This window comes from Paralichthys olivaceus, chromosome 21 (genome assembly GCF_024713975.1).
Source record: "Paralichthys olivaceus isolate ysfri-2021 chromosome 21, ASM2471397v2, whole genome shotgun sequence".
Taxonomy (NCBI): Eukaryota; Metazoa; Chordata; class Actinopteri; order Pleuronectiformes; family Paralichthyidae; genus Paralichthys; species Paralichthys olivaceus.
The window spans coordinates 6,490,810-6,508,900 of NC_091113.1; the positions used below are offsets into that span (position 1 = coordinate 6,490,810).

Here is an 18,091-nt window from a genome sequence, read left to right on the forward strand (position 1 = left end):
ATAGGAAAATCTTTAAATCTCATTGGTCACCGGTAGAAAACCCATTACCCTGTGTATTTGCTGGTAAGGTGTTGTCAAATTGATGAAGATGTTTTCTTAATGTTTTGTGTTTTGTCGAACAAAGTACAGCAATTAAGTCGACGACTATGTGCTCTATCAATACGTTTGACTTCACTTGACGTGCTGGTACAATGCTCCTCTGTCAGGTGATGGAAACAATCTTGGATATTGTGGTTCGGTGAGTTGTACCGTGTTTAAGAATGACTAAAAGTCTCAATAAAAGACAACCTGCTACATTTTTTGTTGCCTCATGAGAACAAAAAAAGCTTCAAGTCACTCAGCCTTACTCGAAGCTGCATGTCGGCGCACTAGGTGAAAAGAAAGTGTGTTATTTCAAAGATCCTTTGTCATTGAAATGAGAAAGCTTAATTTAAACTCTTTGATGTAATGAACAGCCGCAGATCGGGGCTCTATCTGGGTCAAACGTTAACCTACTCAGTCCTGATAGGAGACAAATCTCTTTCATGATGTAACAAGCAAACGTTTGCTCATGTGCGAATCAGCCTTGTTTTTTTATTTATCACTTTGAAGAGTTTTTCAGCGTGAGCCTGCTCCGGGTGGAATACACGGCCCACTTTTTTTCCCCCTGCATGGATTTGTTGTGCATCTGTGAAGTGGATCTTTGTTTTTTTTATCTGTTCATGAGTGTTTCTCTATTTTCATGACCACAGAGAGAAAAAAATGACTCTTTGTCAGAATCATATGACAACGTGAAAATGTGACTCCCTTTTCTACAGCTGATGTTCGAGCCTTTACACCAGTTTTCTGTGAATTTTGAATTAAATTTAAAGGTGTGAGCTATCCTGAAAAGAACAGGGCGACCGAGTTGTTCAGGGTGTCAGAAAAATAAAAAGGGAGGGGAGAGAAACAAGACTGAAGAAAGAGAAAGCTTAAAAGCAGTTTGTCCTGAGGAATCAAAAAGGAGACCAAGTACTGAAATCCCAATATACGAATATATCTTTTCTTTTTACGGCCTAGACATTACAATCATGTAATACCTGTACACCAGTATTGGTATGAGACCACAGAGAATGTGGCATGTGAAACTGCAGTTGAAACTCATAACACCCTGCGAGCCCAAAGGAATTGAAGTGTTATATTTAGACAACAGACACTATTCAGGTATCTGACTGCCACATAAATAAGATTCCGTCTTGTGTGCGTTTGTTTTATGATGAGGAAGTAAACACAGAGACGGGTGGAGCAAACAAGACCAGACTTTAACCTGATTAAAGCAAAATAAAGCGACTTTAACTTGGTAACAGCCGGGAATGAAATTGTCTGACTTTAACTCGATTATATGGAAATGATTCGTGCTGACTCACACGCTAAATAATGTGGAACATTACAGGTCGTCCAGATCTAACTGGTCATTGTAATTTAACATTACTAACAATAAATAAGAACATTTGTAAAGGACTTTATTATCCACATTATTTGAACTACACGTTGTGCATAAAAGAGGAATTTTAGAAATATATTTTATTGAGTCAAAGCTATAGAGCTAACAGCAAACAGGAAATGAGTTCAGAATTTACAGTTCTGTGCTGTTCTAAAACACAGTTTTGCAGGATTTGTGTTTCCATTTTGTCTCTACTCTACATTTCAGAGAAAATTGCAGTTTCTACCTATGTAGGTGAAGTTCTCGCAGATTTTGACACAAATGGGACAGAGAGCCAGACTCGCAATAATTTGCGACACAAACATAAGAGCTATATTTAGCACCAGAAGCATATTGACAGTATATTTTACTTTAAAATTCTGCACCTCTTGTTCAGTCCATTTTTAGCTTTTTGTGGTCATACCCTCTTTTTAGATTCAAGGCTATGGAATAAATGCATTTACAAGAAGTGACTGTGTGTGTACATGTGTGGGCACGTCATAGAAAAATGGCATCTGTTTATTATAAACAAGGCTACCTCTGAGAGAACACTGACTACATCCACAATAACAAGGACTCTCTCATTTTGATTGATACAACATTAAACTATATTTTCAATATGAAAAGATTTTACTGTCTATTTCACTCATTAGACATTGGTGTAGGAACGATAGGGAGGACATGTCCTTAAAAACGGCTGAGATGTGATAAAATGGAGTCTTGGTAGATGTCATCTCATAAAGAAAAATAAAGACTTCATAAAACCAGGATGGAGCCGCACAGTCACAGAAGCCTGCCCCCATATACATGTCTGCAGAAGACATACAGTGACAAATTTTCAGAGAGAGACAAAGGAAGAAAGATGGATTATCAGGAGCTGCGATTGTGTGTGTGTGTGTGTGAGAGAGAGAGAGAGAGAGAGAGAGAGTGGATGGAGATGGAGAGGAATGGGCAGGTGGCCAGAATGACATTGGGCTTTGTGCTCAACAAACCAGAAGGAGTTGGCTCTGTCATTTGCTGACACACACCCCACAGCGTTTATGGGGACAATAGATTCCCATTTCTTTAAATGAAAGCTACAGATAGTCTTACAGACGTATCGCTATGTAGAAGAACAGCTACTGGCAGGAGAAACAAGCAGAGGACACAGGCTAAATGACCCACTCTGGCACAAACACAATCCACAATTACCTTTAGTTTAGATAGAGTGATGCAGTGAAAGGAAACGCTGAGATAATACACATATACATATATATATATATATATATATATATATATATATAGTCCTTGTGAGTTGACAAGCCAACCAATCAACCGACCAACAAGCAAACAAACCAACCAACCAACCAAACAATCAACCAATCAACCAACCAACAACAAACCAACCAACCATTCAACCAACCAAAAAAACAATCAACAAACCAACCAACCAAATGTCATCTGACTTCCTCAGTATCTTTCTATGAAGACAACTGTGGCAGCTTACAGAAATAAAATGGAACTCTCCATGGTTCTGAAACTTGCAAACACAAGGTACAAAAAAGCTAAAATCATTTAAAATGTATAATATCACATCATCAGCCATGCATGTCAGTGGCCACTCATATTACATTTGTGGGCTCAATTTTCCATTTCTAAAAACTACAGTTTTGCTAATGTTTTGCAAGTGATTAGCTTCATATCGACTTACTGTTGCTCAGGTTACCTCATAACTCTTAAGTTTCAGTCTGAGGATTTGACCTGAGAGCAGCATTTTTATACATAAACTTCCCACAAAGCAAGTTAGGTCCTGAGTGAAGAAACACAATTCTGCTGTTTATTATTCTGACAATGATATAGTACTGTGGCAAACAAGTGAAAATGTAACATCAACAGATTTCATACACATTTGTCACGGTTCAGTTGGTGGAACTAGAAAATCAGAAAGTTAGAGGTAATAAAATATTTCAGCCTATTCAGATGTAGTCGCTGTTTCTTGTTACAATTATTCTTCAGCAGATCTACACGACCGCGCACAAAAACACAAATTAGTCGCACAGTAACTCCTCTGCGTTTCCATTACTGTCGAGCAAAACTGAAAGAACTGCAATTTAATTGAAAACTCGACTTGCTCACACAGCAGCGTTTGACTGAAGATAAAATAAAAGTTCCCCAGTGTTCACGCTGTAAGCTGCTGCTCTTCTCCAGAGAACAGAGGCTTGGGTTTGTCTTACACAGTAATAATATCCTTTCTTAAGGATGCAGCTAAAGGCTGAAAATACATGTGCACTCTTCTCTCCTTCCTTTGCCTTTATTCTCACCCCTTTTCTCTCCCCTCTCTCCCTCCTTTGCCTCCTGTGTGTTTGCATCTAAAAACTTAACTATATGGAAAATGACTGCCCCCCCCCCCACCTCCTCTTTTGCTTTCTTATCTACAGGATAAGCTGCAAGGTTAGTTTCCTGTTATACAGCTCATCAACAGTCATGAACTGCTGCCCCTCCTTATGTGCTAAAGGGGTGACGGCCTCTCGCTGAACTCAACTCGCATCTTTTGTGTCTCAAATGCCTAAAATGCGATAAACGTGGACATCCCATTACACAGACGAGCATGGCACCTCAACGGTCTCCAACTTATAGCTTTAGCTCAGAGGAAAGAAAAAAGAGCTCAAAACAAACATGTGGAGGGAAAAAAGAAAGGAAGCACATGCTGGGAAGTGTGCTGCAATCATTTAATATATGTTGAGGCAAATTTAAATCAAGGGAAAGATGTGAATAAATAAAGAAAGTTGAGTAATTCTGGGTGGAGGCTACTCCTGTGATGAAGATTAAAAATGTCAGGACTAAAAATAGAGGTAAACATAAAAAAAACTTTTTTGAAAGCAATATTTATGTCAGTAGATCTGAAGCAGCTGGGTGACATCACAGAGCCACCCTGTCTCTGGCTTGTGTTTGAGAGGTGATGAAAGAGTACGCACAGGATGAAAGGACAACAAAATAAAAAAGCAACATGATCGTGGACATATTCCAAGTATAGTGTGGTCGAGTGAAAAGCCGGGTAGTAGGTGTGAGAGGCAGGGTGGAGAAAAGAGAAATTAGCTGTGGCGGAGAGAGCGCAGATCAGCAGTTTGAAAAGGTTGACAGGGAATAGAGTCGAGGAGCTAGAGAGATAGAAGGAGGAGGAGAGGAGGAGAGCTTGCGATGATGCGGTCTCAGGCGTTCTTTTATTTCCCTGCCACTTGACAAATCAGCTGAAAAGGCCAAGCAGAGATGTTGATTGTAATGAAGTAGTGGGCTGAGTGTGTGCTTGTGTGGAGAACAGAGCCTAAACAGTTATGCGGTAAAGGTCATGAGTAAAAGGGTTAAATCAAATGAAAGGAAAATGATTCAGTAAAAAGTTTTCATAAAGCTTGGAGAATGAATGTGCAGATTAAGCTTCAGTTCGATGACATTCAAACAACCTCCTGCAGTGTGGTTGTGTAGCACTTTGCTGATAGTGACACTTTTCTGGTTCCATCCTTCGGGCGATTTCGCACATATACATTACAGAAGGATAGATGACCTCCCCTCGGGGCCCTGCCTGGTCACCGCGGCTCAATGACCTTAATGGGGACCGCACATCAGTCAGTGATACACTTACGCCATTAAAGCTGAGTGCCACATTTCTCCAGAAGCAATAGACTCTATAATGAGGGATTTATTTGTATTTTTCATAAACAGACAGCCGTTTTGCTGAGGCTTCTGTGAAAGAATGACCGGAGCTGAAGGAAATGGGGGCGATGGGTCAAAAGATCAGCTGACTGTGGGAGGTTTGGAGGCACATTTGTCTTCATGTGTGGACATTTGTGACATAAAGGTGGACAAAGGTTAGAGCGACTTTCTTTTTTCTGTCTATGCAGCAATATGTGGTACCGACTTCCTCCTGATTGCTCATAATCGGAGACATGAATGGCCATTGCCCTGTGAAAAAGTGCAGCCAAGTATAATCACCACTTTAAAACAATTAAGACATTATTTTTTAAAATTAAATTAAGAAAAGAGTGTTAAGTTGGTCAGCCCTCCTGCACACTATATTTGTCCATCATATCCTTAAGTTGCTTTGCTTTACATGTAGTGTGGCTTTATTTAGCTGCTGTTTGATCAGAGCAACTGAATTTACATTTAGCCTCATGTAGCTTTTCAGTCGTAGATATCAAAATTCAGATCAGATCTCTGACAGTTGACAAACTCTGCTCAGCTGCTACTCAACCCATGAGTCACATATGTCGCAGTTTTGGAATCTGAGATGTATTTACTGAAAACAAATGTCCGATCTGTTTAACGGTGACAGTCTTGATGGTACATTTAACAATTAAAATTATATTTTAATACCTCTGAGCCAGTCATTACAAAAAATGAGACACTGCCGCCATCTAGTGGTGTATAGCAGAGCTGTTAACAGGTAGACTGATGAAAAACCTTCTTCTCTTCATACAATAGATATTACATAAAAAATTCAAAGAAATTAAATTTATCATGTGAATGTTTAACGTAGACACTTTCCCCTCGGTCCGACGACTCGTCCTGCCCGAGAAATGAATCGCAGAAATGTGATGGTGAACTTTTTCCAGAAGGGAAATGTTTATTTCAAGCTTCCAAAAACTTCTACAGTTAAAAAATTACCAGCATGTCTCTTTTCCATCATTTGCATTTTTCTTCACCTTCTTTACCTACACTAATTTATACATCAGTGATTTAAAATGTATAAAAATCTAAAAATTCTCTGCCCTATCTGAAAAATCAAGGCAACTGAACACTGAACCTTTCTTCCTTTACAATACTTGGGTTTTTTTGGGTTTTTTTTTCAACAGACAAACTTATTTTGACAACATACAGTATTCTGGTATGAATGACAACAATGTACGAACAGTGATGGATAAAATAACATGAAAAAAGTCAAATGAACTGATGCAAGACTGATACAAAATAAAAATAGAAATATACCTTTAAAAGATATTTTCTTAATGAAGCTTAAGGGGGTTGGTATTCTAGGGTGGATTTGAATGGTAACATCCACTGATACTCCAATAGGAAAATAGGAGAATAAAATAGAGCTTTAACGGCTCAGTGAGAAAGCCACAGTATTCCGATATCCAGTCCCAACGTGTAGCTCAGGTTAAATAAATAGCAGTTTAATTTGAATGTAAAAGGCATGAAATGTGAGAGGAAGAGATTCAAATAAAAACAGCATCTATAAGTAAAATTAAAGGTTGCCAGTCAGGGCTGAGTCCATGAGGTCATCATCTTCATTTCTCATATACATCGGACTGGGCCGGGATTGACGCTCGGAACCCAACATAGACAAAGATGAATCTGAAGCCGAGATGGGCGACCGAGACCAACTGTCTGCTTTTATCGGATGCGAGGACGGACCCATGGACATCGAGGACTTCTTTTTCTCCTTGTCCCTGTCCCGCTCTCTCTCTCTGTCCCTCTCCCGTTCCCTCTCCTTCATCTTCTTCTTCTCCTTCTTGTGTTTCTTGTGCTTCTCCCCCGAGCTAAGCGAGATGGAGCTCATGTAGTCCTGGGGTGGAAGCGGGCGCATGGTCTGGTCGTCGTCGGAGCTGGGGCTGTTCTGGTGGGACTTCTCTGCCACCGAGCTGCTGCCCGACTCGCTCTCGCTGTCGTGGTTGAGGGGGGTGTATCCTGGCGAGCGGCTGTGGCTTGGGGAGGAGCGGTCATGTTTGGGAGTGGAGCCACTGAAGAGGGGGGACGCTTTCAGGCTGGAAATTTGGGGACGCATCGAGTCACCAGATCCCTCCCCTGATTTCTGAAGAGTCCCTTTGGCTTTAATGCTCGGTGAGCCACCATCAGGTTTGCTAATGATAATTTTGGCCAGACTGGTCGTGCCCACGCCTCCTGTTTTTGGATCCATCAGCTTTTTATCCCCACTACTCCCCCCAGAAACGGACACTTTTGCTTTTGCCTCTTTATCAGACTTTTCACGTTTATACTCTCCACTTTGGGAGGATGAAGCATGCTTGGAAGGACCCATGTTTGGAGGTCCACTGCTGGGAACATTCCCAGGACCACCACCAGGAGCAGATCCTGAACCAGGTCCCCCTGCCGGTGGCCCACCCTCGCATCCATCCTCCCCCACTCCTCCTCCACCTACGCTCTTCAGTTTGTCTATGACAGCCGTGAGAGAGGGTTTCTTGTTTCGGCTAGGAGACTTTCCTTTGGCGTTGGGGTTATTCGCGTTGTTTTGACCAGCTCCTCCACCACTTCCCCCTCCTCCCCCTCCCCCACTGCCTCCACTTCCCCCTCCTGCACCACCTCCCCCTCCACTTCCACCTCCACCACTCCCATACTGAGACTGGGATCCTCCTGAAAATGTCATGGAGCCAGATGAAGATGAGCTGGAGGATGATGAGGACGATAAGCAACCAGAGGAGGAGCTTCCACCCATGGGCTTCTGGGAGCTCATGCCTCCACCAGAAGACGACTTGGACCCTCCAGAACTGCCACCTCCTGAGCCCATAGGAGATTTAGCCTTGGAAGAGGGGGGTGTTCCTGGAACCTGAGATTGTTGCATTTTCATAGGGGAGGACAATTTGTCACCAGAGCTACTTGAGCGGGAGTGAGAAGGGGAGATGTTGGGCTTTATGTTGGGATTCATAAGAGATCCAGAAGGCTTGCCCCCCTGAGTTTTAACTTTACTACCACTTCCAATTCCACCTCCACTCCCTCCGGGTCCAGACAGCCCATGTTTAGTGATTGGGGAGGATCCTGGTTTGCCAGCACCCAACCCTTGGGAGGACCCTTTAGACTGGGATGGCCCACCTCCACTTCCTACTCCACCACTCCCTGGCTTGGAGCTGTTGCCTTGTGTCATGGAGCCTTCCTTGGACTTAATCTTCCCAGAGGAAGAGGAGTGAGAATGGTGGCTTTTGCCACTGCTGGTTCCACTTGTTCCCCCAGTGCTGCTTGTGGCTGAGCTGCTGGAGGTGTATCCACTATGGGATGAAGTCTTCCCCCCAGTAATGGTCCCTTTTGGGATCTGAATTGTGATTTTGAGAGTTGAAGGTGCGGCACCACCGGGAGGGGTTTGTGACCGTCCTGAACTACCAGGGGACTTGGAGCCTCCTCCACTTATGCTTCCCCCAGAGCCTGAGCCACCACTAGGAGGTGTGTATGGTCGCCCAACTGAGCTGTGGGAGGGCGACTTTCCATCAGGGTCAAGCTTTTTTCGTTTGGGAGGTTTCTCTTTGGACTTTCCCTCACTGGATGGGGTCCTGCTACGCTTGACCTGTTTTCCCTCTGATGAACTGCTCCCCATTCCTATACCAGAGCTGCTCCCTCCGCTACCTCCATTCTCCTCCTTTGACCGCACAGGTCCCTGCTGCTGTTTAACTTTGGGTTCAGTATTTTTAAAGTCACCACAAGCGGCTACGAGGCCAATGATGAGGGGACTCTGAGACCCTGTGCCATGTGTGTCTCCCAAATCAGGAGCTTGCCCCATAAGTGGTTTACCACCACCATTATTACCTCCAAAAACCATTCCTATGTCAAAAGGGTCCTTCAGAGAGGGCTCTGGGGTGCTCTGCCCATGTGGAGTGGGATTCTGAGGTGTTCCTGATGGGGTATTTTGCTGGCTGCTTCCGCCAAAACCTTTAACCAGGTCCATGTCTCCATCAGCGCTTGGAGAGCTGTCATCAAAGTAATTCTGGGAGAAGCCGTGGCCTGAGGTCAAGAGGTCAGGGTTGAAGTCGGCAGCATCAGGGAAAAAGTTGGTGGAAGAGGAATCGCTGGTGGGAGTGGCAACAGTTGCAGCTGCCTCTGCAATCAGATCAGCTGCATCTGTGTAAGGATTCTCATTGCTGTTAGTGTTGAAAATGTCTGCAGAGTCAAACACTGCGCTGCCCTGACCCGAACTGGAGGAGTCACGAATGGGTGTACCCAGGGGGCCTCCATCTTCCCCACCACTGCCCATGGGATGCTGCCCATGGCTGCCACCACTGCTTTTCCCCGTCTGCTCAGGTAAATCCGACAAGATTTCTGTGATATCAGGTCCGATGCTATCAGAGCTAGAGAGGCGGACCATTCGAGGCGGTACAGTACCTGGTGGTTGCTGTTGCTGAGACTGGACATGAGACTGTGAATAAGGCATGCCGGGGCCAGGGGGCGGTGTTCCACATTGGCTAGGTGCCGGGGTGATGCTGTGGGGCGTGTCTAGTCCATCACCAGTCAGGTTTACATCAAAAATAGAATTTTGAGAAGCATCCACATCCATAGAAAGTAGCTCACGATGGAAATCATCCTCATGCGTGGCAGGATGGTGCGGTGGCATGGAAGATCCTTGTGATTTCATACCTAAACCCCCACCTGCAGCAGTTCCAGGCAACACGCCACCTTTTTCCATCGTCCGTGGGCGCTTTTTCTTCCCTTTTGTGCTACCTCCAGGACAGGTTCCAGCAATGCCCTCTGTGCGTGGGGAGCCAGAGGAAGAATTCTGCCTCTCCAATGGACTGGAACCGTACAGTGTTGCAAAATCTTGGGCAGGGTTGTCTTTCAGCAAGTTCATCAACATAGGATGATTCTTAGTATTGCTGGCAGGGGAGGATGTTGGCGGTGGAGTTTGGTGGGGTGGTGGTGCATTCTGGGAGCTGGGACTAGAACCCACACTTCCAGTGGTCTGTAATAAACTTGTCAGTATGGGATTCTGGGTGACTTTGTTGTAGTCATCTGTATGACCCTGGCCTTGCTGTTGTTGTTGTTGTTGTTGCTGCTGCTGCTGCTGCAACTGTTGCTGGCCCGCAACCCCTCCTTGGTTGAGGCACTCTCCTCCTTGGGCTTGCCTCTCTGTTCGGGACATCCCAAACAGAGAAATACTTGGACCCTGAAAATTGGGCCCCCCGGGGGGTCCTCCTGTAGGTGTGTTGCCACCTGTGAGCCCAGGCAGTCCCATTGGATTAGTCCCATCGCCTGCTGCCATACTGTAGGTGGGACTACTGGAGGGTGGTAGATTATTCTTCACCATGATCTCCACTGTTTGTGCTATAAGCGAAAGGGCTGGAGTGTCTGCCTGGATGGTCTCTGCTTTCCTCCGAATGGCCCGCATGGTTACAGGGATGGACATGCATCTAGAGGAGGGAGGAGACCATTACCTACATGACTAGTGGAAAACCTAATGTCCACATTTAGGAATTCAGGAGAAAATAACAATCTCACCTCTGGACCACTTTGGTGATGAATTCATCTGTGCAGATCAGGGCATCTGACAGTCCTTTATATAACTTGCAGGATACTTGTCTGGAGTCAATCACCTCCATCACCACTGGGGGTCAAGAGAGAAAAAGGTCACTAGGTCTTGAAGTAGCACCTACAAATACTGGATTACTGACATTTTGTAAGAGTGAGAGCTCACCACAGACTAATGATTCGTTGACTGGATGCTGGAAAGAGACGCTGAAACTCGAGTCAGTAAGAGGACATACTTCAAACTGCAGCAGGCCGGCACTGTCTGGGGGGAACAACAGCAAGAGCACTTAATCTAATTTATTCCAGACAAACAAATTAGAGAGAACAAGTTGTTAATTAACCAAAGACTAGAATTACCGCAGTCTTATGCCTCCGCCAACCAGTGCGGTTTCAGTGTATATATTTGTACATACTCTCTTTCCCTAATTCATATAAAGATCACTGTAACTTTTACCTTTGACAGCTGAAATTTTACACTTTCTCTTTGAGTGACAACTGATCAAAAGTTGAAGAAATTCCCTCAAGCAATTTTGAGATTCCACATTCAAGAAGCAAAAACACACGTTTCTTTAAGCCAACTTGACCATTGACCACTGAAATCGAATCAATTCGGTGAGTTCCAGTGATTTGTGCCAGTTATTATAAAATTCCCTATGGGCAGTCCTAATATATCACATTGACAGTAACATGAATCAGAAGGCAGATATTCACCTTCTTTGATGGAAGTCCTTTTCACACAGCTGCCTATCAAGGTGTTATAGGCTGCCTGATGCCGGATTATATCCAACAGGAGTGGCACTTGTGCAGGGTGACGGAACGGGATCTTAGACACCAGCACTCCTTGGAGAGAATGACCATCTTGCACTGGGGCATCACCGTTCAGGTAATAACAGTGCTGCTGATCTGGCAACACCTGTGAAAGAGAATAAAGTAAACACTCATGGACAGAAAAGGGGCAGTAAAGACAGCCTAAACACTGATGGATTACGTTCATTAATAATGAAATATTATGGTTTATTCTATAAGTTTAAGACAGAGCAGGTCAAGATTCCAATAAGTGACCAAATTTAAAGGAACAAAATTTGGGTTGGGGGTTTTAGTGGCTATGCAATGTTGCTCTAACCACAGAATAATCACATAATTATAAAGTGTATGTGTGTGTCTGCTCACAGAATAGAAGTGCGTGTTGTGGGAAGGAGGTGATGTAGAGCTGCCCTCCTCCAGGAGCTGGAGCTGGCTCTGGACTATTAACTGGTACAGAGGTGAGAGGCTGGGAGACGTCTCAAACACTGGGATTGCTGGGGAAAAAAAATAGATGATTATTATAGTTACTTCAAGGATACATTTAATGTAAATGAACACAGTTTTATGAAGTAAACTCACAAGTAGCATTCCCCATCCTCTGAATAAAGGAGAGTGAGAAAGGCATGGGGCAGTTCATCTTAAGGAAGAAACAAGCTGGCAGGTCCACGCAATTGGAGTTGGTCACAGTGGAAAAGGAAGGTGTCCTGAAATACACCAGAAATAAATTCTCAGTCTTCACAAACTGTTCCCAACTAGCTTCGCACTGTGCATTAAAATAACACTAAGATAATCGACAAATTCCCTGAAAAGTGAGCTTCACTCTCTCACCCCTTGTTGTCTACTGGGTGGGATCCAGTGATGAGTGGAGCAATTGGGAGCTTGTAGATGGCAGAGGTGCCCTCGATCGTCACAGACACACCGACACCCAGGGAGCGGGGAACTGCAAAAAAAACAGAGGTCACACAAGGATGACTACAATCCTTAAGCAAATCAAATGGCTAGGGGCTGGTACTGTAGACACTTATTGTCCACGTCCTCCAGGCACTTACCATTGTTGTCTGTTAAGTTGAGCTGTGTGCCTGTTCCCTCTTCAAATATGTCATAAGGGGACACGTAACACTGAAGAGAAACAAGATGGCCACCACTCCTTGCTGTCAGCAAGCCAACGCTTCCGTGAAGAATAGTCTCCACTGCATTTGCATTGGTTGCTAACCTAGAAAACACACATCAATTGATTTATGTTAATCAACTAATGTCATGTAACATATTGGTAAAATCACACCCTTTAAAATCAACTGTTTCGCTGCACCAGTAAAAACTCAACACAAATTACATTTTTAGGATTTGAAAAATCCTTTTAAGATTTACTTTGCTTCATTAGCCTGTAGTATGACATTACATCTCCAGCATTTTATAAATTCAAGTGCTTTAAAGATAATAAGGTTAATATACAAGTTAACAAAAACAGATTTTGGGAACTCACCTAAACATGTGCATCATCTTGGTGAGGTCAAGCTCCAAAGACTGCAGTGCAATATACATCTTGGTTTTCAACTTACTGAAACAGGATAGAGAGAAAGAACAATAATAATCATGAAGACTTGTGGCTTTTGTGTCTTATGAAATCTAATCGTGCCTTCTGGGATTTACTGTTATTTTATTTCTGGTATTGATCAGTGCAACATCAAGTTTTTGTAAAAACAACCACAAAACAGCACAAGTCCATACACCTGGAGGTCTACTTACTTGTCCCCAGGGAGCTTGTATAATTCGACCAGTCCCTTCAGATGTTTCGAAAACTCTTCAAAGTTTTTCTCCCTGATGAGAAACAGAAGAGGTGTTTTAGATATTTCAATTATTCCACAAAACACAAAGAAAAAAGCTGACATCTTCATCCTATGGGACTGTACAGTGATGTGTGTGTTTTCTAATCACCTTAGATGTTGAATCAGCTCAGGACAACTCTGCAGCCCACAAATCAAGAAAAGATTGATATACACTTTAAAGAACAGATTTTACTAAAAGTGCACAAAAGGAAACTGATTAAAAGAACGAAAAGTAGTTTTATTTGAAAGTTTCAGCAAACTGACCGTGGGGTTTTCTCCCTGATGAGCCACCTTGACGTCCACTAGCTGACCGTTGGTGTCCAGTTGCACTTCCACATAAAACATGTCTGATGTGATGTAGCACTCTGTCCCTGACGGGCTGAGGTGAGAGCCCAGCCTGCACCGATGAGACAGATAGTGGCAGAAAAAGAGACAGAGAGAAAACACTTATTCTTCTTGTGTGTTCAACTGTTTCACGATGAATTTAAAAAGAGGTTTGTTGGCTTGGAAAGGCGAGTAATAAATCCTTGCTGACAGAATCAACAAAAGATAATTACAAGACATAACAACAACCTACAATGTTTTGTGGGTGACCCACTTATCCATTCAGGGACATAATTCTCAGCTGAATTTAGAAAAGAAAATCATTAACTGAACACCTTTCATCCTCCACTATACAAAACTCACATGTTTTGTCGAGCAATGGATTCTAGGCGATCTGTCATGGAAGGCAGAGATGAGACTGAAAAATACAGCAGAGAAGAACAAGAAATTGTCAAATCACATAATATAACCATGTTCCTACTGTCCCTAAACACAACGTGACTTCATGCAGGACTGATGAAAATACCTTGATGGATTATTTTGCTCTAAAACAGCTTGTCAGTACCAAAGACCTGTTTCATTATAAATGAATTGAATGTTTAACAGCTGCCCTGCTCTATCTTGTGTTTCTGTCCTATAACTCAGTAGTCTCACCTTTCAGTGCTCTCTGCAGCGTCTCCAGACAGGTGAGCAGGAGCTGGTGACCTGTGGCATTCATCGCACCACGTTTCTCCTGGAACACATTGTGTGGAAAAACAGAGAAATAAGGAAGTGGATGTGAAAGAGGAAAAGTGCTTGATCAACAAGACTTGATGTTCACCTTTGTTTTTCTTTGCCTTAGTAAGAACTACATGCCAGACATTTAAATGTCACGGCTATAGTTTCCCTGGCCCAGGAGAGGTCATTTGAGTAAAAGTTATTTTTGCAAAGCAATGATTAATTGCTGTAAATGTATATTAAATTGGGAGATGGTGAGTCTCTCTCATGGGAATTGATCTGAGGACAGTTTGTCTGGTTCCCTGACTGGCAGTGCTTCATCATTATGGATATTAAATGTGTGTTCATGTCAAGGACTTCATAAATTGCTGGCTTGAATGCCAAGGCTCACTAAAAAGGTTACAAGACTGATTTATTATTTTCAATGAAGAGAAAGTGTTCCCCCCTGAGAATGTTGGTCCCGTTATTTTTTCAAAGCACAACCAGCAGTGAGTCCCAGATTTTTAGTGCTGCTTTGAGATTTTAAACTAATTTTGTCCCTGACAATGACGTCTTTCTTACCATGGCCTGACGCACAACTTTACAGGTCTCCTGCCATGGCCGCGAGGCATTGTGTTTGGCATGAAGCCTCTCGAGCAGAACAGCCATGCGACTCTGCTTCTCTTGTTCTGAAAACATATGCAATAAAAAACAACTTTATGGCAACAGTGAATTTAACAAAAAGTATACAGGACATAAACAACAATCTAAAAACACGTGCAATATATTATTTACATTAGTTTAGTCATTGAATGTATTGTACTAAACAGAGTAAAACAAATCTATCTATAATCAAAATAATTTGAATCAACACCTCTCTACAACCAAAGATTACAACTTTCCTGAAAGAAAGCTTACTACAGGAGAGCTATACTACTTTTAGATTTTAAGAGTATATACAGGGTGACATGATTGGCCTGCTTAGTTTGACTTATAAATTTCGTATAACTTAAAATGGAATTTGTTTCAAATAACATTCAAGTCATTAAGTGAACGTGCAAAAAATGTGATGTAAATTAAGAGTAGATAAGATCAATAAATCATCCCATCTACTAGTTTGTAATATGAGAACAAAACAAATGCACTATCATTGTAGCTTTTTAGACTTAAATGCATGAATAAAAATGTTTTAAATGGGAATTCTATCCTTCATTTACATTGATTTTATAAAGTCTTGAATGGATATAATCAATCTCAAGGCTTTACTGCCAGCTGATCACTCTCTACCTTATCTATGAGTTACAAGAGATTATGTGACAATAAGTTTTAACTGTTTAAATAAAACGAGGATGTGGATACAAGTTTCATGACATCCCCCAGAGTCACCACCTCCACGTCAGGTCAACAAGAAGCTAATGTTTTGCTATCATTACCTGTCAGAGGGAGCTAGCTGCTAACATCAACATCAGGTCAGTGGCTCAGCTCGGCTCAGCTTTTTATTCACACAGTAAATCAAAACGAAAGACAGACGCGAGTCGTGCTAATTTATTACTTCAGGGGACATTTGTGTCGCACCTCACATTAGGGTTTCTACAAAGTTGACGTTAGCAAGCCGCTAACGGTAGCTATCATCTCGATACTGAGTGCTAGCTGCTAACTTTCCAAAAACAACGACTTTCCTCGGTGTCAACATGAGCGATGACATGTGAGTTTCTCAGTTACCCGCACACACGTCAACTAGCATGTCGAAAAACACACACGTGGAGAAATCGCAAGTGGTAAGGAGCAAGTTGGGTTAGCTGTTAGCCACGGTTAGCTGCCCGGGTCGTTCCGTTGCATTCACGCAACTCGGACAGACGAGCGCGAACAAAACGCGGGTCGCCTTCTCACCTGTGACCTCTTCGGTTTTAGTCCGATCTCCGTGGGTCTGGTTCCCTCCAGGTTGGGCAGAGATGGGCAGTTCTCTCGCAGGGCTGCCGCTCTGCAGAGAGACACCAGGCACCGCCGCCATTGTCCCCTTTTTCCTTTCCCCTGCTGAACCATCCGGGCTTCCGTAGCCACTGAACTGGAGCACTTCCTGGTTGTAGTTTGTTTTCCAAATCACTCAGTAGTCAATGCTGCACACGTGACTCTGTATTTAGCTTCAGAATAACATGTTATATGTATAAATTCATGTTTGTTTTTTGATTGTAGATATTTAGGATAAAATGGCTGTGAGGCTTTTATTTAGTTATGTTTTTATTCTTGCTCATTCTCTCAATTATTTCTGTTCATTTATCAACATAATCAAAGGAGAAACTGAAAAAACACGTTTGTCTGTTTTTATTGCTTCAAAACCTGAAACCCAAATCGTTTGATTAGTCCGCCTAAGATAAAAGTCAATGGTGTGTTTCAGACTCCAGATGGCGTCCTATCACCAAGTAAGTGATTCATGATTTGCCAAGAGCTGCTCAACGCCAAAATCCAAAGAGAGGTTGAATTAATCGTGTTAATCGTCTCCAAAAAACCAGAACAACGCAGCTCCTTAATGTGGTGATTCGCCTTTGCTGCCATACACTGCTTTATACCCACACATATGCAGCAGTCCCATGAAGCAATAGGTAATTAAGCAGCAGATAAAGCCACACAAAACGCATGCACACACTCACATACACATGTACACACACCTGAGCCTATTGTACAGCTGAGCCTGGAGCAATGAGTGCTCTCAAGGGAGGATTTTCCCACCAACCATTATGACCTGCAGAAGAGAGGGAGCAGGAGTGTGCGTGCATGAAAACATGGGCATTTGTGCATATGCAAAAAAAGACTGTATATTTGTGAGCATGCACAAGAACCACACTCACACACACACACACACACATGAGATAGCTATAGACAGCAGTGGAGATGGAAAGGGACCGGATTGGCATCATCTGAGACAGTAGGCAGACCCACAGATAGATATGAGAAAAGAGGAGGTGCCGCTATGTAATTGATGTGCCCACCAGGAGCTTTAGCTGGCTGCCTGGCATGGAAGAGGAGGTGGGCACCACTGCCAAGACAGCAGTGGGAGAAAGGAAAGGGAGGCACGGGCCTTGGGGAGCACAGTAGCACGTTGAAACCATGCCCATCAATCAGAGGCTAGTTCACCTTGCCATGCCAAGCGGGACCCCCCTCTGTGCCGAGGGAAGGGGTGGCACAGGGAGTGAGGCTGGCACGGTAGCTAAACCTTCCCTAATCCTGCTGGTGGGTGTATCGGTGCCACGTCCGAATGGCGGTGGAGCGAGCAGGGACAGACATGAGGAAAAGAAAGGGAAGTTCAGGCCCTTTGCCGAAAGAGGTGCCGCAGCATGTTGTTAACATTGTGATGTAGAAATGTGAATATTATTTCAGCTATGTGATGACAAAAGCCACAGCTAGCAATCGTCACACTGACCAGAAAGGCTATCTTGCCCACAATACCTTATTATGACACTATACACTTTTCCTATAGTATTGGAAAAGCCTTTTTCATGTCTGCATTTAGTGAATAATTTACAATTGAATATTTACATGCAGGATATTCTAACAACCATAATTTGCTCGGACAAATACTTATATAAAATGAGAATACTATGTGCAATCAAATTCATTCATTTTCAATTGCATTGCAGTTAATGCTGCATTCCTTATATCATTTTCATGGTTAAGAAAATATTTGAAACATATGCACAGATTTAAATACCTGTATACATAACACTATCTAAACTATCTAAAAACCGTAAAAATGCACAGCCATTCAGTTCCCATGTAAAACAAACAG

General features: G+C 43.0%; 1 protein-coding gene across 1 annotated transcript; it reads right to left on the reverse strand.

Moving 5' to 3' along the window:
- Window positions 1-6,007: 6,007 nt before the first annotated feature.
- On the reverse strand, window positions 6,008-16,362 carry med1 (mediator complex subunit 1). The gene is made up of 16 exons (XM_020083228.2): window positions 16,198-16,362; window positions 14,890-14,996; window positions 14,266-14,344; window positions 13,975-14,029; window positions 13,552-13,684; window positions 13,397-13,425; window positions 13,208-13,279; window positions 12,945-13,019; window positions 12,511-12,674; window positions 12,290-12,401; window positions 12,041-12,165; window positions 11,828-11,955; window positions 11,369-11,570; window positions 10,824-10,919; window positions 10,628-10,733; window positions 6,008-10,539 (listed from the first exon to the last, which is right to left on the reverse strand). The coding sequence occupies exons 1-16, from the start codon at window positions 16,316-16,318 to the stop codon at window positions 6,660-6,662; spliced, it is 5,484 nt and encodes a 1,827-aa protein (XP_019938787.2). The 5' UTR covers window positions 16,319-16,362; the 3' UTR covers window positions 6,008-6,659.
- Window positions 16,363-18,091: the final 1,729 nt, after the last annotated feature.